We start from the raw sequence: 25963 nt of genomic DNA on the forward strand, positions 1-25963 counted from the left end.
ACATACATCTGGCAGACAGAATTTGATCCACATGCCCAAAGCACCACCTGTATGCATGCGCGCACACACGGAGCACAGTGAAACTATGATTATTCAGATGAACGGAGGACATGAAAGTTATCCAGATAAGCAGAGGCGTGGATAATTGGAGAGTTTTTTTATATAGGCGATGCACATCAGGGACATGACCTCATTTCAGCTAAGAGATTTTTCCCAATAAACAAACTCTGAATAATTGACATTTCACTGAGAATATCACAAGCACCATTCTCACCTACATTTTTTGTAAAGGAAGAGCTGTTTCCTGCACACAGTTTTCTTTAACAAATATAAAATGCTTTTCAAAAATAAATAAATCCTTTTTGGTTTGCATTTGTCAATAAAGTTGGCCTACTCTAAGTGTCCACTTTTTCCTCTTCTACCTGCTGAAATGACCTAAACGGAGAATTATTTTTAAAGGAAGGACGGTATAATAAGCAAGGTGGTAAGCTACGCAATGAAGACAATTAGATTAGAGTGTAAGTTCTTTGGGACAGGGGCTGTCTTGTTTTTCTGTGTTTGTACAGTGCCTAGCACAATGGGGTCCATCACTGGGGCTCCTAGGTGATATCACAATACAAATATACAATAACTAAAGCTGTGAGCTATGTAATGAAGACAGACAATGGAGAGATTGTTCAGCACAGCAACAGGGATTTTAGGTATTAGGAAGAATAGTTATAGGGCTTACTAAAATAACTAACAATTAAGGTAAAACAGTGTCATATCCCAAGCAGTTTTGTGACAGTCATGCCACTGAAGCTTTGTCACCTGTCTAAAAACATGGACACACAGAGGAAACAAGGACATTTACTGGGGGTCTGAGAGTAACCTAGCTAATGTTCTCTCTAGGCATGTGTTTACAGGGAAACATAGGCATCAATTTTAAGTTGTATAAGAAGAGTAAGGAAAATTTGATATCAGCAACATAAGAAGAAAAGACCAAAGCAGGTCACAACTTTGCATCTGTATTAAAATGGCACTTTTAATTGCGCCTTAATACTTAAAAATAAATTTTTATTGTTGAAAAAGGATAAAAGTACCTCTAAAGTACTACAGTGTGCATTTACAGTAGAATCTAAGTTGTAGCAGCTGCATCAGGGGAAAGAAATATTCACATCTCTTTACAGTCTTCCTCTCCTCTTCTGCAATGTATTCAAGCCTCTCATCCTCAGTTCTACACAGCACTGTCCCCCCTACAATGCAATTTTTGTTCCCTTCTATGCTCTGTTTAATCCTCTCTCCTCAACTTTCCCTCTTTCTTCCCTTTTTCCACTCTCGGTTCTGTGCCTTTTCTCACGCTGCACCTTATGCCTGCCACTTATTCCTTCTTCCCATGAGCCATTACTTTTCTTCTCCAAATTTCTCTCAGTGTTGCCAACTTGTTTTTATCATGAAATCTTACAAAAATGTGGTGTTTTCCTTAAAGCTCCAGCTCCTGGACTCATTAAGTACGTGAGAATTTCACTTTTTCTTTGAAAACTAAGTTTCTAGCTCTCATAGTTATAGAGTACAGCTGGAAAATGTGAATCCTAAAAGCTGAAAACCAGAGATAAATTAAAAGATCCCCTAATTTATTTTTTTAATCTAATCCCATAGTTTTTGAACATTTGGGATTGGCAATACTGCCTCCTTAACATCTTCTTTTTCTCTACAACACTAGAAACCTGATCTTCCACTGATTTCCCAGGGCTTTGGGGGATCAGGCTCTATATCCTTATGACCCCTTAACTTTAACTTTTGTTTTGCTGTGTAACCATCTATGCATCTATGTATAGCTATGCACCCTATGGTACTCTAGAAGTAATTAATAACAAATACAACTAATAAATATTTAATACCACATCATAATAGCAATGTATTCATTTAAAAAATACTTACCTCTCGCTGAAAGGAACAAGGGGTTATTCAAATAATTTGATGCAAGGCGTTTCCGCTGCAAAGGGAGAGAAAAGAAGCCATACTGTCATCTCAAGAGCTCTGGCTCTCTTATGCTTTTCTACCATCAGTCTCTAAGGAATTTCCTTCATGCATAATCAGTACTCAAAAAGCTAATTCTGAGACGCAGAATATAGGCTGCTTAAGGCTCCTCAGATGGTCAACTAAGCCATATACAGCTGCATTATTCATCTTCTAGCAAGGTTTTTATAGACCAACTTTATTAGATTTTATTAACAAGCGGTAAATGAAAATTACCAACATTATTGATTGGGCTTCAGGAGTGGTTCCTGGGGTCTGTAAACAGTACTAAAAAACCTGGCATCCAAACAACATTTATCATAAACCAATATGTACTAAATTGTTGCTGCAAGACAACACTTTTATTAGTGTCAATAGAATTGGTGATGAACTTCCCACAGGAGGGGGAAAGAAGTCACCACTTTGTGTGACAATTATCTGCATTTGATACAAGTAAATTTTGATTGCAAGCTGTACACAAAGGCCTTGGGAAAATATTTCACCCCAAACATTAATGTGTACTGCCTTTAGGGTGTCAGAGGTCATTTCAGTCTGAGAGAATTTCAAACCTATGGACACCTGTTCACTAGGAACTTGACTGAGACAACCAAATAACATCCCAGCCAGTTACCAGATGGTAACAGCTATTGGTCACTAGAAACCTGGGTTCGTAATCTAGAGAATAAAGGTCTCCATCCACCGTAGTTGCTTTCCTGACCCATCCAGTTCCTGTGCTGTGAGATTGCAAAGAGTGCTGTACTCCTCCAATATATGTTGTTGAATTCAGGAAAATCAGAGTTTTCTTTCTAACAAATGATTTATTCAGTGGTTAGTAAACTGCTCTCTAATGTCATGCTCTTCAGAATACATGAATGTCTGGATGGCTAATGAATTTTCAGCTGACATCTGTTCCTTCAGAAAACATTCAGCCTGAAACACAGCCTTCCTTCTGTTTTAAAAAATATACTACCCAGGATGGAAGAATGGAATAATTTCTTAACAGCATAAAACCCCCAAACATGCTTCTGGGCAGAGATTTAGTTGCAGAAACAGAAGTCCAATTTGAAACAGCAACTGCATATTCACAATCAAGGAGGTTAACAGCACAATGAAGCACATTTTCTTGGCTCCTGCAGTTTGGTGGAGGGGGCAAGTAAGAAGTGTAATTTATATGCAATTTCAATTTAAACAATCATGAATTAAAGATCATCCACTAGATCAGTTGTAAATTAAACTGCACCAAAATGCCTGAAAAATGCCACAAAATACCTCAGCTCACTGATTAGTAAATCAATCTGCGAAGCTAATTGATTGGAGGAAAACCGTCTGCTTCCATTTTATTTGAATGACATTCCCTATGGTCAGTCCTTAATGACAGCTCTTAATGAGGAAAGAGCTGGTCAGCCACATGAATCTCTCATTTTAAGATTCTTTCTACATGCTATTCTTCACTTCAGGATATACTTTTGAGAATAAGTCTAATAAGAACCAAGAACTAGGATATGATAAATGTATTAACCTCCTCATCAACCCTATACAATTTAGTTTCTCAAAAATACTCCTCAGATTAGGACCAAAAAAACCATGCAACATACATTTTAAACAATCCAGTAGTAGTAAACTTCAAGCCAAATGGACCTTATATAAGACAACACAAATAAAATACAAATAATACTGAGGTCCCTATTGTGCTGGGCACTATATGTACATATAGCAAGAGACAGTCCTTACCCTGAAGAGCTCACAGTTTGAATTAATAAGATAGAAGGGGTGGGGAAAAGGAAGCATCAACATTCCCCATCTGTAAAATAGGGATAACTGAGGCAGAAAGAGATTAAGCGATTTGCCCAAGGTTACAAAGCAAGTCTGTGGGGGCAAGACTGGGAATAGAATTCAGGTCTCCTGAAACCCACTCCACTGCCGTAAACCGCAAGACCAACCTTCCTCACAGATAAGTCACTCAACAACCCATTTACATTCTGCCTACCAGTTCCCTTCTCTCAACAATCAGCTACCTCCCCTCTACCACATTGGCCAAAATAAACGGAAATCTCAAAAAGTTGGTTTAGCCAAGAGTCTGTATTGCTGATAACTTGTTAAGCAAAATCCATGTCCTTTGGCTTATGGCACACAGGAAAAACTAATAAATGTTGCTTATATGTAGAGCTTGCCAGAAACCAACATTTCCATTCTATGTGAGATTTCAATTTTTTTTATTCTGAATTTCAACGGAACGGTAAAATTTCCAAATTCCCTGTGGAACAAAGATTCTGAAAATTTTTAATTGAAAACTATCATAACATTTTGTTTAGATAATGTCTAATAGCTTCCTTGTCAACATATTTCATTTTAATATGATAAAAAATTATATAATTCATTTTGTTAACTTTTATTACATTAAAATATTAATTTTAATGATATAAAAGTAAATCTACATGATAGGTGAAATGCTTTTAACCTTTTCAAAATATTTTACCATTATCAGAACAAAATCAGAAAGTCAAAATGTACTTTTTTTTTTTTAAACAACCCAAGCTTTGAATCCAATGCTAGACTAGGGTCAAATTTTGTTACACCTCCGAAATCTCATTGGTGTGAATATGGTAGTACTGGAATAAAAGAGCAGAAGTTAGATGTCAGGGTTTCACTTCAGAGTTCCTTTACTATCAACAGGACCCATAGGCACATTAGTTAATAACTGCTCATGAAAGGGCTAGATTGTCTTCTCTGCTTTTTCACTGACAAGTATTACATGTGTAGCAGCAGTGCAAGTTTCAACTCACTGACCCATCACTGTTCTTCAGTCCTGACCTGGAAAGACCCTTCTCTATGGGAAAGAGAGTAATTAGGTCCCATGTTTATTTAGCCTTTTTTGGCCTCTGCTCAGACCATCAACAAGGGTTCCAGTTAGAGCCAAATGATGTTCTGATGTGAAAAGCTGTTGCCTAGAAACTGAGATAAAACATGTTTGTTTCATACTCCCTCCCCCATCAATCTCTCTTTTAAGTAGATGAGGTTCCTCATTCATATGTACTTTTGCAATAAGAAGTACTTAAGCCTTTTATTGGCATAGAATAGAACTGTGTTTAAAAAGTGAATGATAAAGTACCTCAGTTTCCAAGAGTCCGCTATAGGCTGGATTTGCTGTGCTTCTTCTCTTTCTTTCCTGACGCTTGCTCTGGATTTCTGTAACCATGGAAAGAAAAGTTCATTGTGTGTTTTTCATTCATCGGGGAAAAATGTAGATCTAACTTGTTAAGCAAGATGCTCTTGCCCCCAATGCCTTGGGCATTGTGTTCAGTTTCAGTTTCTACAGTATAATTGGGTTGCCTCAGCATTGATAGTTGCTGCAGTTCAAGGTCTGATATTACTAAGCCTTTCTTATAAAATTCAAACACAGGCACTTTTATTTCATCTTCCTCCAAAATAGGCTTGCTCTGCACTAAAAGATTTTATTATGATCCCTTCAGAAACATATTTAGAAAGCACCATCAGATGGCTTTCAAAACACTACCAATATCTGTTATTTTAAAAAAAGAGCATATCAAACATATATCCCTTGCAAGTTGTATCAAGTAAAAATCACAGGGATATTTTGAAATTTTACTTTATATTGGTTTTGTTTTCCTCAGGTTAGGAGGGTGATGAAAATCAGGATCATTATAAGAAGCTAAATTCAATCTTAACTATGGACTGATAATTTGTCTGTCCATAGTATACAACAATATTATGATCTTGTGCATAGAATGCAGTATCTTTGTTATTGGCAAAGGCAGAAGTAAGGTCTTCTAAGGTCATCATCATAATTGGAACTCCAGATGCACCGAATCACAGTCCTGTTTAGAAGTAGGGAAACACAGGAAAACTCTTGTTTTCCTACACTAAAAGGGATTTAGGACTAACATTGGCTGTGAAAAGTAATGCGGTATGTAATCTCTGTATGTAGATAGGGTAAAATCCTGACCCCATTGAATTAATAGGGCCAGGATTTCACCTGGTGTATTTCACTTTATTCTTTGCAAACTGCTTGTGAAAATGGAGAAAGATGTTTATTATGTCAGTGTATTTTACAGCCTTCATTTTTCAAATCGACTAGTAATCTTGGATGCACCATTTCTGGGGACTCAGCACTTTCTGAAAATCAGGCTCCTGAAATGTGTCAAGTTGGATACTGAAAATCACTAGTCACTTCTGGAAAAACTGAGGCTTACATACACTATCTTTTCTCATTGTTAGTCCTGGTGAAAAATGCTAGAGACTGAAGTCTATGTATTTACAGGCAGCAGCTGTGCAAACTTTTCCTCAATGTCATGATATCATGACCATAAGAGGCTACCTCTAGTAGCAAGAAATTAGTTCACCCCAAATGCCCATCCAGCCTTTGGCTTTAGCTGAGGTTGCCAACAAGTGTGCTGGAGGTTTTGTTGATGTGGACACTCATTCAGTAGGAACTGGATTGAGAAAACTAAGCTCAAGTCCCCCACGGGGCATGCCCAGTCACCAGATTGTAACAACTTTTTGTCATTGATGCTGGATCCAGGATGCACGCTGGTGACCCACTCTGGTGAAATGTTTGGTTCTCGCCACCAGTGCCACAAGTATGTATGTATGTATATTTATTTTTTTTAAAGAAAAAGCAAAAAAGAAATACTTTATGTGGGTGTCATACATCAGCAACACATTCATTGGAAATCAGCTTTGTCCCCAGGGAAGCATCAGTCCACTACCACCATCACCAATTAACATCTCTTGTAAATTGGTCTATGCAGCCTATTTTGACAATGTATCCTGAGTGACATGTACCTCTTACAAAAATCCAACACAAGGTTCGTGTGTTCCATTTACTACGTAAACCCTCAAAAGAGGGTGCATGTGACTCAGGTTGACTCTCTGAAGAGCAGTGTGCTGTTCCCAATGAAGGGAAAGAAACTTTTCTGGAAGTTAGCAGGAAGGGTTGCTAGGCTGACGCATATGCTGCAGAAGTGGGTCACAGCCCATAAGTTGTCTAGGGCTCTCGACCATAAAGTAAATCAATACAAAGGAAGGAAAAAGTTATTACATAATAGAGTAATGATATCAAATAAGTTTTAATGAGTCTGAATATGCTTTACGTTTTTATTTCCAAAAGCATAAAATTGCTAACCACATTAGAAACACTAAAAATAAGCTGAATTTAATGACCAATACTGCCTGACAAACAGCAATGACTGGTAACAGTAAATATGACAGAGGACTGAAATAATAAAATCTCAGGAGTGTGAAATCTGTTGAGGTACTTTTCTTTGACAGTTGTAATCACCACTAATTGTGAAGAAATACCCTTTCCATAGTAAATGGCTATGTATGGAGCCATTTATTTCGAAGTAGTAGGAATATTTAAAAAAGTGAATTTGTCTAAAGGAACTGATTTTGCAAGATTAGAATAGTATGTAGATTCAAAAATGTAAGTCTTTGCACTTACAATATAAGGAAAAAAAATTGGGTGCTACCTGGTATTTTCAACATAGTGGCATCGAATTAGCATGTTTTAATGAAACCAAAGGGCAAAAGAATTATGATATGAAGAGCATCATTTTGAATAATTTTAGTTTGCACTTTATCATAATTTCAAATTCTGCCCCATTTTCCTCAAATATAAAAGAGAACATGAATAATCTCTGACTAAAACTTGCAATCATCATCTGTACTTTTTGAATTATAAGAGATGCGCAAAAAATGCTCTCGATTAATTTCCATTTCAATCTATTTCCATTAAGGATTAGGAAAGCTGATGTCTTAAACTTTCTTTAAACTGCTTTCAAATTTTCAGTCTTCAGGACACTAGATAATTTTCTAAAATGCAAATATAAAGAGAAAAGCCACTCTGGAAAAACGAGCAACAAAATTAAAGAAAACCTACTGCATATTTTGGCATGATATTGTTATTAAAATGCTACAGTCTCCCTGATGTACTAAATAAAAAAAATCAATGTACTAGAGAAATAGGAAGATGAGTGGTTTTATTAAAAATACATAAAAATCAAATTTTCCAGTGGTAATACAGGCTCTAACTCAGATACTGAACTACATGCCTGATTTTAAGCATGAGTAGTCTCATTGATTTTACTAAGAGCTTGTCTACGCAGTGGGGTAATGCTCTTTACGGGGTGTGATTTCTAAAGTGCACTAACATGTGCATTAATTGGTCTATGCAAACCCTGCTGGTGTGCATTAAAAGTTCCCTGGGGTGCTCTGTAGTGCTGTTTTAAACAGTACTACATTAAAGCCCTCTGGAGAATCTCTAGTGCGCACCAGCAGGGCTACATGGACCAATTAATGCACAACACATTAGCGTGCTTTAGAAAGTACGCCCCCTTCCCCCCCCGCCCCCCCCTGTAGAGCACATAACCCCAATGTGTAGGCAAGCCCTAAGACTACTCGCATACTGAAAGTTAGACATATGCTTAAGTATCTTCCTGAATGGGAGCCATAAGATAGGAGCTTAATAAATTAGTTAGTAATTTATGATTCAATCATGCAAAATCAAAGGCCAGATTCTCAGCTGGCATAAGCCCCAGTGACTATGATGGAACTATACCAATTTATACCTGCTGTGGATTTGGGTCCAAGTCTTTATAGAAAAAAAATCCCACTGCCTGAAATTTGTAGTTAATGTTTGGATCTTTTCCCCTTGCTGCCCAAAAAATCTGTTTCACACCTGCAGCAAATGTGCAAATCAGGCCACTTTTCCCCATCTACACTTTCACAACAGAAAAAGACGCACAAATCTGTTAATTCTTGCAGTTTATTTTTGAAGATTGCAAGAGAAAGGTCAACGGTATCTGGCTGCTGCACTGAATTCATGTGTTTGTTGTATATTGTACGCAAGAACCTCGGAAAATATGCAGCTCTTCTCTGTGGAATCCAACATGGCAAATTAGCTCACTTTTTGAATAAACATTTTAAAAAGTTAGCATAAGGGAAATCAATCCGAGTAAAGATTTTTTTGCAACCACAATAAAGCAAAATCTTAAATTTCATCCAAATGCCCGTATACATTGATCATGGGACTACAGAACACATAGGGATCAAACACACACTGAAAGATGGACATTGGCCCAGACTGTCCACTGTGCCAGCTTTCCAGTTGGTGCAGCAAGTGGATTGGGGGAGGGGAGGAAATCTGCCTGCAGAAAGGGTGGGTAAATTGGCTCTCTGATTCACTACCCAGATCTGCGTTGGTCACAGCTTTGGTGGAGTTTAGGTTTTGTAACCTATGAGCCTCGTAACAGTTCTCAAGGGGTCATCTACCAGCTGGGACTGCTTGAGAGCAGAGCATTCTAGCCAGACCCCTCCTGACCCATTATGCCAGGCGTCCCAGCTGAGGAGTCAATGTCTTCTCCCTGTGAGGCACACAAAGAGAGCTAAGCAAGAGCCGGGGCTCTGACCCATTATTTTTAGGATGAGAGGGACAGTTGAGCATTAGTAAGATTTTACCAAATCCTTCAGCTTTCTGTAGACAGATTCCTCATTGATTCTTACTGTCTGCAGCATAGTATGGAGAACAGACCAGATTACAGACTAAAGTGTAACTGTAAAACAATATATGAATACTTACCTTCCAAGTGTTCTGTTGTAACCAGGCCTAATGCTACCATAAAGGCAATTTTCTAGGGAAAAATTAAGAAAGTTTAGTTTTGCATCCTATGATAACAACTGTAAAAAAAATGCCAGCTTTGCCAGAATAAACTCTATTTAGGGATTTTAGAAAATTCTACTTTTTGAATAAATATATAACAATGTGAATTTAAACTGACGGTCTGCTTCAGTTATATGTGAACAGACATATCCTACATGCATGATTACATGAGCCTTGGTAATACGCATAGATTTACCAAAATCCAATGATATACACATAAGAATGTACAGGTGCAGTTGTCAGACTGACTCCAAATGAAATGTTTAGATTCATTTTGTTTTGATCAAAAGCATCAAAATGAAACATTTAGACATTTCCTAAGTGAAAATTCAAGTTTTCATTCTATGAAAAAAGTTGACATTTTGACTTTTTGTCCCTATTAGGGATGAAACCAAAGCTGAAATACCAGAATTTCCAGTGTGATGAGAATTCCGATTTTCAGATCTAGTAAATATTATCATCTTCATTTTACATATGAAGAAACTGCAACTGAGGAGGCACAAAGGGCAGAGTTGGGTGCCTATATCCTTTTTGTTCCTTTTAAAATCTTTATCAGAAAGGTGAAGTGATATGCCCAAGACCACACGGTGATGCAATGGCAGAGCTAGGATTGGAACTGGGGAACTCCTAACTGCCTATACTCCTATACTCATTCTGCCAGACCACATAGTCTGCTCAAGGTGCAGTGCTTGCCATAGATAAAAAATGGGTAAGTGGCATCTCAGCACTAGCAAGATGGATGATAGTTGGTATTCAATTGCCTCTTCAGCTACTGTGGTGATGATGGGCATATAACCAGCTGACAGATTTGCATGACAAATCTTAACTCCAATAATCTGCACTCCCTACACATATGAAACACCAACTGGTATCAGTGGGGGGTCCTGCACATGAAGGAAAAGCAGAATATCTGATCTGAGATCCACTGTGTAGATCTGAGAGGGGAATTTTGTCAATAGATTTGAATTACAAGCAGCACCTGATGAGAGAAGCTGGGAGTTAACTTTACAGCATGATAAACCTTACCTTTAGTGATTTAATCGACTTTTTAATTTCAGGCTTAGAAATTTTGAACAGTCAATATTTGATTAAATTCTCATAGCAGAGCCATAAATGCATATGATATTACCTGAAAATTAAATTGTGAGGAGGGGCAAAGTGTCAATCTCTTGAATCTAAAATTAAATTGAGATTGGAACCCCTGCTCAATAATTATTACAAAAAGTATTTTAATAAAATTTTCTAACAGTATTAATGATAGCATAGTTATTTAACATATGCACAGTATTCATTAAATGGACTCACTATTAAGGATAGAGGAGTTAGACCTTTATAGATGTCTGCAAGACAATTTCTTTTTTAAAAACCTTAGTACGAGCTGTATTTCTTTAATGGGTATTATTTATGTATTTTTATGGGCTTCACTTTTTCATAATGATGTGCTCCACTGAATTTCACTCAAAACACTACCTCCCCTGCTATGCATTTTTCCAAAAATCTGAGGAGCTACAATGGAAAATTGCTAATTCTCACTGCACTAATCCATAAAAGTGATAATTCAGTCTATCCAGGTTCTCATTTCACACTCATCTCCATGGTATATCAGCCCCTTAAATGTGTTTAAAACTGAAGCATCAATCTCTCTGTTCCTTTCCTCTGTAGGTAGGAGGAGTAAACTGTTTTGACTGTAGTATTTTCTTTTAACTGTGCGGTAAAAAATAGCGCAAGAAAACTACACTGAGGCTAGGTCTACACTACCCGCCTGAATCAGTGGGTAGAAATCGACCTCTCGGGGATCGAATTATCGCGTCTCGTCGGGACGCGACAATCGATCCCCGAATCGACGCTCTTACTCCACCAGCGGAGATGGGAGTAAGCGCCATCGACGGGAAGCCGCGGAGGTCGATTTTGCCGCCGTCATTACAGCGGGGTAAGTCGGCTGCGATACGTCGAATTCAGCTACGCTATTCGCGTAGCTGAATTTGCGTATCTTAAATCGACCCCCCCCTGTAGTGAAGACCTGCCCTGAGGAAATGAGTAAGAAATGAGCTTATTGAAAAACAACAACAGGAAATTGATTCTGCTAAAAATTTCAAAATTATGAAGATTTTCCCATTTTCCAGGATTCATTGTGAACATTTTTGGCAACATTTTCTGTGACTTCTAATTAAAATTTTAATTGAAATTATCAACTTTTTTCATTTACCAAGAACTGTGTATTCAGCAGCCAAAATTTTTCCATATAGTTTTAATAAAATCTTAATTTTTTTATTAAAATGTTGCTAAAAATGTCATGGAAAACTGCCAAAAATGGAAAATTTCACTGTCAGCAAGTTTTTGCAAAAAGTTTTGTTTTCTTAAAGAGGACATTTTTTAATGAAAAAAACTTTTAGTGCAAATTTTTTTTGACAAGCTCTATACATCAGTTTTACATTTAGGCCCCAATTCAGAAAGGTATTTAACAGCGTGCATTACTTTAAGCATTTCAATGCCAACTCAAGCAGTCAGTAATGCCAAAATACACACATGCTTAAGTATTTTGCTGAATCAGGGACCTAGATATGGTAATATTGTGATCCGTTTTTGCAACTCACATCTCTTTAAAACAAACCAATTTTCTCCCCAACTTATCAGCAAAAATTGAGTGGGTACTTCCTTAAAGAGGAAGCATAACTCAGTAGTTAGGACACAAGCCTTGGTTTGGGAGATCCAGGTGCAATTCCTTTGGGCAAAGCACTTAGGGCCAGATTTTTAAAGGTACATAGATGCTTAAAAATGCAGATGTTCAAAAATAGATTGAAAATAAATGCAAGTTAGGCCCCACCTGCTTTTGAAAATCCCACTATGTGCCTATCTGCATCTTCAAGCACCTCCATACTTTTTAAAGTCTCTGATCCCCATCTGTAGAACAGAAACAATATTATTTCTCCAATTCACAGGGGGGCTGTGAGACTAAATACATTAAAGAACGTGAGGTGCTCAGATACTGCAGTAATGGGAGCTAGCTAAGTAACCTGAGATAGAAGGCTTCATTACTTTTACCAAATGTACTACTGTACATTTAACAGTATGCTATGAAATCTTATCATAATTAAAACTACATTTTTAAAAATCCATTAAAGTACAATATCTTTTTTTTTAACAGAGTTTGTTCACTTATTTGTAACACTGAGCAATCCACAATGGGGTTCTTGGCCATTAGCAAGAATTAGCAAGGTCCTACTGTATTTGCTATATTTTTAATTGTGAATTCCAATCTTTCATCACTGACATTTATTTACAGAATTTCTATCAAAGTTTCTATTTATGTTTTGTGCTTTTAAGGTAAATAAAGGAGCAAGTGCTTACATTGTGCATATATAATGCATGTGTTAAATAATCCTACCTTCTGTACTCTGTACCACCAGATATTGACACGTGCTTTTGGAAATGTGCAGTACATCTTTCCACATGGCTTTGTAAAAATCCTTATTAAACTATTTCATGTTGTAATTACATGTTCATTTATGTCATTACACGTGTTTACACTAATTATGCAGTTAGTACTAATTACACTAATTACATAAATGCATGATAATCAACTAAAGTTTACTTTCAAAGAACAAAAGAAATTAACTCTAAACCTACACTCTGAGCCTTATGCTGTGAGACATATCAATAAAATAAAGGAAATTCACAGTTAAGCCTCTACTGCCCTACACTGAAAAGTGTGGTTGAAGGTGCTTCCTACTTTGCTGGTGATGATATCCTTGTCTAAATAAACAAAGGGGTCAAAGGCCAACATGCTCACAGACCAGGATACTAATTTAACAGGAAGCTCACTAAGGCCATGTCTACGCTAGTGCTTATGTGAGCAAAACTTTTGTTGCTTGGGGGTGAGCGACATAAGTATTGCTGGCATAAGCGCTTGTGTGCACAGCTCCTCCTCCCCTCACTCCTTCCCTATGGCAGTGTCCTCTTTCTGGGAACCTGAAATATGGTAACCCTACAGCTGCTAGTGACCACTATATTTTGTCTGCTTCACAGTTTCTTCAGATTCTTGCAATGTTTTTAGAAGCTCTAACACCTCCATTGTTTCCAGCAGGCCCTTGAAATCTGGAGGGAGAAAGCCTTGTAGCTAGAGAGCCTTTTCTTTGTCTCATGACATTCTTTTCAGGTTTGGCGGAATTATAAACTATTGAAAAAATTACCATTTCCTTTCTTTTACTTGCTTTCCTCAGAGAAATTTGGGCAGCTTGCCAAAATAATAATTGACTATGAACATTTTGAAGAGTCAGACCTGTGCCCATGCAGAAGCACCACTTAATTGCTGCTTGAATGCCTGAGAGCTGCCAGAGCAGTGGGGTAGGAGGAACAAACAAGGTACTATTCTCTCTCCTACCACACTAATCCTGGCACATGGCCCACACCTCCTATCTTATCTCTCTCTGGGAGTACCACATGAGGTGAGAGACACCCCAATTTCCAAGGGGGAGAGTCAGGGAAAGCTGGGGCAGATCCCCTGGTAGAGTGCCTAGATTCAGCAGCTAATCCCACTCTCCAGGGGCATCACATGGAGCAGGAGCCAAAAGAGTGCTGGGCTGGGCTTCCCCCAGCCATCCCATTGACCCAATATATGGTGCCATCCTCCCTCCTCTAGAGGAACAGCCTTCTCCTGCTGCTAGCTGATGTAGTTAGTCCTGTAGTTTAAATAGTAGTGATCTGTATTGCAATGCTGAAGGTTCAAACTCTGATGATGATGCATGATGCATATAACAGAATTTGATTTTGACCTTTTTCCTTTAAAGAAAACCTAGGTGATTATCTACAAAAATTACTGTTACAGAGGTTGCAAAACGAACCACTTGAAAGTCAAAGAATGCCAGATTTATGGTTGTCCACATGGATTCCACTCTTGGTGACTAAAACAGTTGTACATTTGCTTAGAGATAGGTACAAGGAGTGCTACTTAAAGATTACAGCACAGCCCTACTAAAGCAGGCACTGGATCTGGAAGCCTCTTCCAAAGAGCAGTGTCTTTTAAATTAAGTGTGGACCAAGCTCTATTTAGCTGCCCTACAAACTTCAGAAATATGGGCAATCTTTAAACAGGCTGGAATGTGCTCTAATGTGGCTGGATCTAACTTGGTTAACACATAATATGTCCTCATACAGTTGGAGTCCCACTTAGATAATCTGAGAGGCTACAGTTTGACCCTTAATCCTCTCTGCAAAGGCCACAAACAGTCTAGATGTGTTTCTGAATTACTTTGTCCTGTCAGTTTATAGCCCTTACTATATCAAGTGTAACAAGGAGTCTGGTGTGTGAAGTATATCAAGTGGGTGAAGTTTAGCTTCTGCTGAGGTAGAATGAGGCCTGAGGAAGAAAACAGGAAGATGAATAAATGGTTCATATGGAACATCTGAAACGTCTTTGGTCAGAATTACCCATAAAGCTGATTTAATGGCCACTAAAAGGCACTCTTCATAGATAAGTGGCAAGGTTGCCAAGGGCTTAAAGGAGGGACCCATCACTTTGCTTGAGGTCCTAAGAGGGAGGTAAAAAATTAATAAAGGCCCTTAAGGAAAATATATTATGACATTGAGAGGAGTGTGATGTGCTGATATTGCTGCTAGAGCTGACTGAAAGTCCAGATTGTTTCAGGGCTAGTAGATGATCCAGTATTGCTGATATAAGTTATGTCAAGGGGAAAAAACGAATACTGAGATGCCCAAATAGAAATCTTCTTCCATTTAGTTCTTCCAAGTCAGTCTTGTTGACTGTTTATCACTTTGGAGCAGAATATTGTGAAATTCAGCTGAACAAATTCTTTCAGGAGACATCATCAAGGCAGCATCCAGGCTGTCAGACATAACAAAGCTGGGTCCAGGTGAAGGATCTGACCATTGTTCTGCTGGGCAGAGCAGGTAAGGTGATGAGGTGAGAGAGCTCTGTTGAGAGGTTCATCAGATCCAAATACCAGAACTGCTGGGTCCATTCTTGTGCTATCAAAATCATCAGTCTTGCATCTTGCTTCAGAACCCTCATTATCATGGGATTGGTGGAAAGGCATACATTCATCTCGGTGACCAATGGATGAGAAAAGTGTCTGTCAGGGAGCCTAGGCTCAAACCCCCTTTGGAACAAAATGTCTGCCACAGTAAACAAGAAATGTCAGATAGGTCTATTTCTGGAAATCCTCACTTGTGAAAGGTGTTCTGCAGGACTGAGCCTATGATAGGCCATTCATGGTTGTCTGAGAACTACCTGTTAGGTTGATCTGCCAAAGTGTTCTGAAGGTCAAGAAGGTGCAGAGCCAATGGTGCACAGATGATCTTGCTCCCTCTTGCCAGAACACATAGCTGTGGTGTTATCTGTCAACACTTGGACTGTGAATCCCTAGACTAGTGGTAAGAACTTTGCATGCTAGGCAAATGGCTCTGAGCTCTGGGACATATACTCCAGGTGATCTTCCTGAGGGGACCACAGGCCCTGAGTTTGAAGGGGATCTAGATGAGCCTCCCATGTCTGAGTGGAGGCACCTGCCACAGCAGTTTTAGTAGGAAGAGGTGAAGAGACAGGTATTTCCTTGAACACTGGTATTGTCTCTCTCCACCAGTTTAACAAGAAGAGAACTTCTCGAGATACCATGACCATCATGTTCATGTGGTGAAGTCTGGCAAACTGCATCATGTGAGTGCATGAAGCCATGTGTCCCGGACATCTAAGTCATGCTCTTACTGATGTTTTTGGGTGCATTTGAAGTTGGTTGATGAGGCTTACTATTGTCTGGAATCCTTTTTGTGGAAGATAAGCTCTTGCTGACATGTAATCTAACACAGCTCCTATGAATTCTAGGCTTTGAGTGGGAGTAAGCACGGATTTTTTTTCTGACTTTCAGGCAAAGAAATAAAGGTAATTTGAGTTGAGTTGATCACCTGATGGGGTTATCTTCCTTGAATCAATCAGTTCGCAAGGTATGGGTACATTTAAATTCCATGTACCCTAAGATGAGGTGCCACAACTACCAAGTTGTGGCAACACTCTCTACTGGTAGTGAGATGTTCCTACCAGGAATCTGTGGGCTGGATGAACAGATCTGTGACAGTAAGCATCTTGCAGGTCAAGAGCTGCAAACCAGTATTGAGGATCTAAAGATGGAATTATGGAGCCAGAGTCACTATTTTGAACTTGAAACAATTTGTTGAAACATCAAAGATTCAGAATGGGATGCCAATCCCCTTTATTTTTTGGGATGAGAAAATAATGGGAATAAAACCCCATTCCCCTGAATTTTAAGAGCATCTCCTCCACCATTCTCAGTTGTAGAAGGGAGTCTGCTTCTTACTTTAACAGTATCTCATAAAAAGGATCTCTGAAAAGGAATGGAGAACGAGGACAAGATGTAGGAAGGAACTGGAAGTGGATAGAATACCCCCTTGTTTCAATTTCCAGGACCTATTGGTCCAAGGTAATCTGAGTCCAAGCTTCCCAAAAATAGAAGAGAGGCAGTTGCCAAAGGCGGAGGAGGGAGAGAGAAGGCAAGAGATCTTCTGATGGTTCTGCCAAGCTCTCAACACTAGTGTCAACTCTGCTGGTTGGTGGAAGACACAGATTGTGCAGCGGCAGATGGTTGTCCTTGCTGGAAACTGCTTTCTTCTTGGTGGCTCTGATATCCTTTGAGGCTGCTAACAGTCCTGGGAAGAGCAACACTGCATGAAGGAAGTCTGGTCTGGCTTCCTTCTTCTTCGGGCTGGAACACAGAGTCCCAGGGAGCATAGAGTCACCCTTGAGTCCTTAAGGACATAGAGGGCCTTATCAGTCTTTGAATTAAGAAGTTTGTTGCCCTTAAAAGGAGGGTCCTCAATTGTTGTTTGGACTTCATTGGGACTCCCTGAAACTGAAGCCAGGAAGATCTTCTCATGGCCAGCTAGGTTGCAATAGTATGCACTGCTTTGTCAGAGGTGTCCAGCGTGGCCTGTGCCAATGTGTGGTTTATCAGCTGTTCTTCAGACACGATGATGTTAGCTCCCCTCTGTGTTCTCAAGGTTGTCTGTCAGAAACTGAGACACTGTCCCAGTTCAGATATTTGTATTTGGATAGAAGTGTTGTGTAATTAGCCATGCACATCTGGAGGCTGATAGATGAATACACTTTGAATCCAAATGGATCCAGTCTCTTTGGATTTCTCTCCCTAAATTTAAATTTGGGAGGTCCCTGCTGCTTCGACCTCTCTTGGATTGCAGCTATCACAAATGACCCTGCTATTTGGTGGGAATAAAAGTACTCAAATCCCTCATAAGGGACTTGGTACCTCCTGCCAGCTTGCTTGGATATGGCTGGAATGGACGCTGGCTTGTGCCACAGGTCTTTCACGGGTTCCATCAAGTCCCTCATTTATAGGCATGACAAGCCTTCCAAGCATGGATATATGCAAGATGTCCAGCAGTTTGTGAGGTTTCTCCTGCACCACTTCCAGACGTATATCCAGAGTGTAAGCCATACACTTTACGAGGTCTAGAATGCCTGATGTCATCAACTGAAGAATGCAGTGTAGTAGTCGTGTTGGTCCCAGAATATTAGAGAGACAAGGTGCATGAGGTAATAGCTTTTATTGAAACAAAGTCTGATGGTGAGAGAGACACGTTTGTTGTGATAAGCCATACATCCAGTGTCTCTATTCAATCTATGATTTTTAATGTCCAGTATAGTTATGAATTTAAGCTTTATGACACTAGATTCATGGTTTATTTCAATGGTGGCCAAATGGTGGCTAGCGAGCCACATGTGGCTCTTTTACAGTTAAAATGCAGCTCAAGGAGCCCCCCCCCACCTGCCTCCCCCGCCATTTTCCACCTACCAGACTGGATGTGGGGAGCCCTGCAGCAGGGTGGTGGGGCTAAAGGCTCCTGCCAGAGACAACTGGTGCCTGAGACCTTGGGGGGAGGGGGGAAGGCACAATTTAAACATTCAGCCCCCTCAACAACTTGAGTCACACACACCCAGGGACACCCCCACTCTTGCCCTCAGTGGCCTCTCCCTGCAGTTCCCAGCTGTTTGCTGCTGCCTCTCCTTACAGTCACAGCTCCCAGTTTGCCGGCTCTCCAGGGAGGGAGCCTGGCCGCATCATGTGACCAAGCAGAGCCAGCAAACCCTGGCAAAAATCTGGTGGTGGGAGGCACGTGACCCCCCTCCAAACCCCAGCAGGCATGCCCTGGCTCTCAAATTTCTGAAGATTGTCATATGCGTCTCGGAGGCCAGTAAGTTTGGCCACCCCTGGCTTATTACAACAATCTGTAACCCAATAACCCCTCCTTTTCATCCTATGACTGCAGAGATGTTAACGGGCCACTCTACTTTGAATGGCCCCTTACAATATATGCTAACTACTTATGCTAAACTATCAGTTCCACCATGCATTCAGCTGTGACATTCAGAGTGCCTTTTCCAGACCTGAAGAAGATCCCTGTGTGGCTCACCAACAGAAGTTGGTCCAATAAAAGATATATCTCATCCATCTTGTCTTTCTAATCAACTTAAGAAGGCATCCCATAATTTATTGCCTCATTGGGAGAGGATGAGGAGATCACAGTGAGGAGTAGTTGTTCTTGTAGTTGCTATAGCTGTAGTTGTCTAATCACTTTCCTTCTCCTGCCTTTCCAGGATCTGAGGCTGCAATAGCTAACCTGGCTGCATTGGTTTATATTGCCTCTTTGGGGCAATATAAACCCTAACCCTAGAGGGGACATTAAAACCAGAATCTGACTAACATAATCTGTGTCTGTTAGAGCAGGGCTGCCCCTAGGAGGGTGCGGGGCCCGGGACGTAGGTGCCGAGTTTCTAATCTGCCGAGAGGTGCTCCCCCTGGCTCCGCCCAGGTCCCGCCCCCACTCCACCTCTTCCCCCAAGGCCCCACCCCCACCCTGCTTCTTCCTATCCCCGCTCAGCCTCCACCCCTTCCCTGCCAAGTTACGCCCCCTCCCCCGAGCGCAGTGCCCTCGCTCCTCTCCCCTCCCCGCCCAGTGCCTCCTGACACTGTGAAACGTCTGATCCGTGGTAGGCACTGAGAGGGAATCACACAATATCAGTGCTTTTAATACTCTTTTTATTATATGAGCCTCTTAAAATTATAAAAAGAATACATTAAAAAAATTCTCTTCTTATAGGACTATAGATTTATTCTGTAATAGTCCTTCAAAGTTATAGTTCCAAAGTTACTTTGTTTTCAATAATTTATTAGAAGTATGAATTGGATTCCACCTGAACTGAACTTTTGCTAACTAGAAACAGATTCAATTTATATAATTTAAGGGAATCCAGGAAAAATATTCATAATCCAACTTGAGTACATCCTGTTAAAAGAGATAGCCGCGTTATGCTGTATTTTTTCAGAACTTCTGGTTTATATTTTAATTTACACAGAAAATGCAGTTCATCTAACATATTTATTCTTTTATCAAGTTTCCCTTTTTAGTTATTCTATATATGTGGATTTCTGTATATGTGGATATACATGTATTTATCAAAAGCAAAAACCTGTGTTATATACAATGTAAAAGTCATTAGTCAATGAGAATCAGAAAATGCAAAAAAAGCTACACTTCCAGAATGAATGTGTTATTTCAGCTTCATTACAGAGCCTAAGCCAGATATATATATGATAACAAACAGTAATGTATTAAGCTAGCGTACACATTTCACAAGAAATAGAGTGCAGTGTGGCTAGATGAACATAGTTGTCAGGCCTGTAACTCTTGCATTTCCTAACTTCTAGGACACAACCAAGAGTGCACGTGCACCTAACTGCATTACCTTCCGTTACCTTATTTACACATGCAAACGGGTAGCTAGGCAAGCAAGTAGCTGATTTGTGGGCAGGGCCGGCTCCAGGCACCAGCCGAGCAAGCTGGTGCTTGGGGCGGCAGCTTGTAGGAGGCGGCATTCCGCCCAATCCTAGGGTGGCATGGCCGCTTTTGTTGTTGTTCCGCTCCGGCCGCCCTGTAGGGGGCAGCGGCGTGGAGGACGGGAGCGCCCTGCAGCAAGCCGGGCAGGGCAGCCCGCGTCCTTCCCTCCCAGCCGACCGGAGCGATGTGGAGCCCTCCCGGCAGGGGGCACGGCAGGAGGGGCCGCGTGGCAGCGCCCTGCTGAAGCCCTGGCCGCCCCCCTTCTCTCTCTCCCCCCGCTCCCTCCCCCTCCCCCCGCTAGCTGGGGCACATCTGCAGGGCAGGGAGTCCCCCTGGACCCTGGATCTGGCCGCGCCGCAGGTTTTTTTTTTTTTGCTTTGCTGTTCTGGCCGCTGCGGGTTTTTTTTTTTTTTTGCTTGGGGCGGCCAGAAAGCCAGAGCCGGCCCTGTTTGTGGGCACAAATGCAGTAATGTTGCATGTACCCTGAAAGCCCTTTAGAAATGGTCCCATATAAATGAACAGTATTATATTTCATTTATGAAGAACCAGACAAATTTTATTGGTTTTATCACCTCTGGATTTTCCTCCTTTTTCTTTTTGGTAGCAGGGGGTCCCTGAGGTGACTCTTCAGGAGGTTTCTTTGTTTCCACTTTATTTTCTGTCTGGGTCTGGACTTGAGGCTGAATGATGATAACCTGCAAAATAATGAACAAATAAAGAGAGCAGAGTTCACTATACAAAACAGATTTCCCAGCTGAGGACCTGACCTCGATCCTTCATTGAAGGGCGGTGTCAAGCACCTGCTAAACAGACAATAAATAAAAGTCACAGGCCAAAATTTTTAAACCTGGATGATTAACATTAGCGTCCTAAATCTATATTTGGTTTCCTAAAGAGAAGTAGCCTGGTTTTCACAGGAGCTCAGTCACTCCACCTCCTTATGGAAGTCAAAGGGAGCTGCAAGTGCCTCCATCTCTGAAAATCAGGCCACTTCTATTTAGGTATCTGACACTGATTCAGGGACCTAACTTTAGGGATCCACGTTTGAAAGTGTTGAAAGGCTTTACGTTCATTTATTTATTTTATTTTATTCCAGATACAAGCAAGAAAGATGTAAATGCTATACACTCAGGCCTACATTCTGATCCTAGTTACACAGAGGTAAGTCTTGAGTAACTCTGGTGACATCAACAAAGTTACTCCAGATCTGCACTGGAGTAACTGAGATCGGAATCCTAAAAAGTACGTTTTATGGTAGGTTTCCAATTTGTCTAAAAATACAGTAATATGTACATCCGTTCTGAACTACAATTCATTCTTGTACAGCACCATCCATAAAGAAAGCGTTACACAGCCCTTCACAGTACTTACATGTGTGTGTTAGTTAACACACTGAACCACTGACATTCTGAGAATCAAAAAAGCAGACTTATACTTTGCAGATTCAGTATCTCAGACTCCATTAAAAAACACTGAGGAACAAATTACTGACCACAAAACTATCCATGTGACTTTATATTATTAACAAAAATTTCCTAGGGATTATGAGAGACCTTCCCAAGATCAACTTTCTGATGATGTTTATTGGATTTGAACACTGGGCTTTTTAAATCTATTTTATTCCTAACTTTTAATCAATATTACTCAGTCATCATACATCCGATCTCCAGGTACTGATTTTTAAAAATTCAAGTGCTTACGCAGGGAAGATTTTTTTTTTATTGGTAACCAGATTATAGGAATAGGAGAATAAATTATGTTAGCTAGAGAATCACACCAAAGATGCCTACTTTGCTTATTTACTTAAAAGTCATCCTATCTTCTGTGCTCTTTCCTGTCAGCGTATTAGACCTTGTCTTGCCAACAAGTTCCAAAGTAACGGGACCCTGGGTATCTGAATTACACTGAATGTCTTTTGGATATGCCAGTCTTCGTTCAGATAGAATCTGGTGTCACAGATGCACAATTCTTGCATTTCAAAGCTTAGCAGCTGTTCAAAAAGTAAACAGGTATTTCATAACTGGATTTTTTTCTAGGAGTTCAGCTGCTGATCAGTTATGAAATCCTGAACTCTCATCTCTTATGGACTTCTCCCAGAATTGCAGAAGAGAACACCTGGCTACTTTATATAGCCCAGCGGAGAGCTACATTGGAAAAGACTACAGAATCGGGTTCTATAATTAACATTATTCTTCTATAATTGAAGGGAAAGTCAATAGGAAATTTGTGTCTGCTGAGAGTTTGGGAGTTTCATTAATTATGATTGGATTGAGAGGAAGGATGATCAAATGGTTCCAAAAATGCCAGGCTACACAATGATCCACTTACTTTCCCAGACAACCAGAAAAAAAATGTAGGTACACTAATAAGCATCTAGGATCTTTCATGTGTCCCCCTTAAGACTTTTCTCACTGCTTTCTGATTATTCACTTCAAAAGGAACAGTTGACATCACTCTATAAAGGGCTTTCCAAACTACTGGGAATATATTGCCTACACCTGCAATATAATTGTTGATCTTGATGTAAAGATGCACTGCAATTGCAAAACCTACCTTGCTGTCGGCACTAATGAGGAGTGGTTGCACTTTAATGCTATCGTTGACCACAGAGACGGTAGCGCTCGTGCTGATAGGAGTTGCATTGTTGGGGGAGGTGGATATAATAGCATAGGCCACACCTGCACTGCTCAGAGGTGATGAGATAGATGTAGACTCGGCCACACTTTGTGACTGGCTGTTAGGCGTCTGTACATGGCTGACAGTATTATTGGCGGTGGGGAGGGCAGGGCTAGGGTTTTTGATGCTCACTACTGTTGCCTTTTGGAAAGTAGGAGGCTGTTTGGAAGGTTGGTCTCTGCATGGGGAAATAGGAAGGCTGTCTGGAATCAGGGTCTTTGGCCTAACCTATAAATAGAGAATGAGAAATTATTAGACATAACCTAACATAGTAACAAATAAATCATATAAACACACTCTACCAACAGCACTTCACATTGCATTAGCAATGTAGCAGGGTGTCTAAAAATACTGCATAGCACTTCCAAGTAGAAAGTGATTCATTTATTTGTAGATGTATTCCAAATTCTGCCTGGCTGAGTCATTTCCCAGTCCTTAACTCATTGCAACACTGAATAAAAGGACAAAAGTAAATTCCTTACTTTTATTAGCAGATATCCATACAAATGCTACTCAAGTCACACTCTGTTTACAGTAGGCCAAAGGCTTTTCAAAGGCATGGAAATTCCAGAATGACATGATTTCTTGTGCTGAAAGAAACTATATTCTTGCTATGAATTAAAGGGTGGGAACTGAATCATTAAGGGAGTTCTGGGAATGCATCTACAGGAACAGTAAATGAAATCTGAGCATGTCATATTGTGGTAGAATAGTAAATGAAGATCTTTACTTATGTTTCAAAGGTGCACAGTTTCTAACAGCGTGAAGATTGCTCTTTTAGGTTCACAAAACAAAAACTGAACTTAATATTTTACAATTATGAGTAAAGGGCTAATTTGAGGCTGGAATTGAGGAGGATTGCAGTGGAGGCTCGTCTAAAGGAAGGGAAAAAAGAATCTGACAAAGTTTGTGAAGAAGGCGCAGCCCATACTCTACAAAGGAGACTAGGAATGAAGGTCTCAGAAGACTATGTTCAGCTAATGCTGCTTCCATTGGTAAAATTAATGCAATCCTGTCAACATGACTCATACTTAACAACACACTGTTAAGTATGGGTTCAAAATATAAATAATTTAAACTGCTATGCAGGAAGTTAACTTTACCCTTAACTCATTAATTAACATGGCCATATAAAACACACGGGGATCTGACTGTTTATTTTGTCAGTCACTGCTTGCACCTTCCATACTATGAAACAAAAAATGATATTTCATAACAGACATATATTGGACACAGCTGTTTGTGTCACTATACCTTAGCTTGCAAGAGGCATTCCAATGATATTATCTTCAGTCTTGAGTTTAAAAGAACAGTTAAATGAAAATGTCCTGATTTACTGGAACACCCTGCATGATCTTTCAGGACATCCTTCTGTAGGTTTCAAGCAGGAGGGCATACCCAATGCTCTTTGCAGAAGATATTAGGAGTGCCCACAAGGCCCCATGCAGTCATATATTTTGCTTATGCTCATTAATAATTTGTATTATGGTAGAGCTTAGATGCTTCAATTGTGATCAGGACCTCAGGACCTATGCACTGTACATAGTGCTGTGAACACCTTACAATCTAAAATAGGCAAGACAAACACAAGGTAGGAGGGAAAACAGAGCCACAGAGAGATGAAGTGACTTGCCCAAGGTCACTCAGCAGGTCAGTGGCAGAGCCAGGAACAGACTCCCTGTCCAGTGCCCCATCCATTAGGTACTCATATTATTTCTTATGTGCCAGATATGACATCAAATCAATTTTTATGATTATCCGTTACTGAACACTTTTATTTAGTTATGTAATAGGGCATAAATCTTCCCTGACCCTTGTCTCTGTCTTCTATGGTTTATATAATTTGACATCTTCAGATGAAAGAATTTAGACAAGTCCAAAGGCCAAGATTTTCAAAAATACAAGCCTTACAGTTAAGGTCCTAACTCCATGTACTGGCAGAGGTGCTCAGCTGTTGGCTGACCAACACTTTTGAAAGTCAGGCAGTTGCCTATATATATGGACTTAGGAATCTACCGGTAAACTCCTATTTTAAAACATCTTGGTCTATGTGTTTTGCAAATTGGGCCCCACAACACTGACAACAACATTATAAGGTAGATATTATCCCCATTCTATCAATGGGGGAAACTGAGGCACAAACTCTGACAGAGGCTGTTATATAACCCAGATCTCCTGGTTATCCTCCTATGTTTTCACCACAAGAGTATGCCTTTTCTTTCCTGTGTTATGTCCTGTGTAGATCAATGATTGGTTACTCATGTGTCATGGCAGAGTAACAGTTATAGAAATATAATTATGCAAGAAACTAACACTCATGAAACTTTGCTGTTGAGAAACTGAGCACTCAAAAGAATTTCAGTTATAGCTGAAAAATTCAACTTTAACTCTGACCCATTGGTCTAATATCTGAGGATTATGACCTCACTTTGAATCATCAGAAAATTGTTTTGTCAATGAATACAATACATATTAGAAAATGGAAATATCTACAGCGAGACATAGTACAGACTTCAGATTTGGCTTGTGTAAATCTTATTGAGATTTATAAAACAAATCAAGTTGGAAGAAAACCAGCTCAGTAGTTTTATTTACTCAAAATTGTCATTTCATTTACTAATATCTGAAATGTCTGTTGTTTCTGCCATTTTAAATTGCATTTTATATATCTGTTACTGTATCTTAATCAAAAATCTAATAAAAACTAAATATAAAAATGGCAATAGA

At 39.8% G+C, this 25963-nt stretch overlaps 1 protein-coding gene across 1 annotated transcript in view; it reads right to left on the minus strand.

The window, feature by feature from the left end:
- PHF21B (PHD finger protein 21B) overlaps positions 1-25963 on the minus strand; it is a 221150-nt gene that overhangs the window by 10111 nt on the left and 185076 nt on the right. The window contains 5 exon segments of the mRNA XM_065416945.1: positions 1921-1975; positions 5108-5184; positions 9596-9647; positions 21133-21255; positions 23114-23464. Coding sequence (XP_065273017.1) covers positions 1921-1975; positions 5108-5184; positions 9596-9647; positions 21133-21255; positions 23114-23464 — 658 coding nt within the window.

This window comes from Emys orbicularis, chromosome 1, assembly GCF_028017835.1.
Source record: "Emys orbicularis isolate rEmyOrb1 chromosome 1, rEmyOrb1.hap1, whole genome shotgun sequence".
NCBI lineage: Eukaryota > Metazoa > Chordata > Testudines > Emydidae > Emys > Emys orbicularis.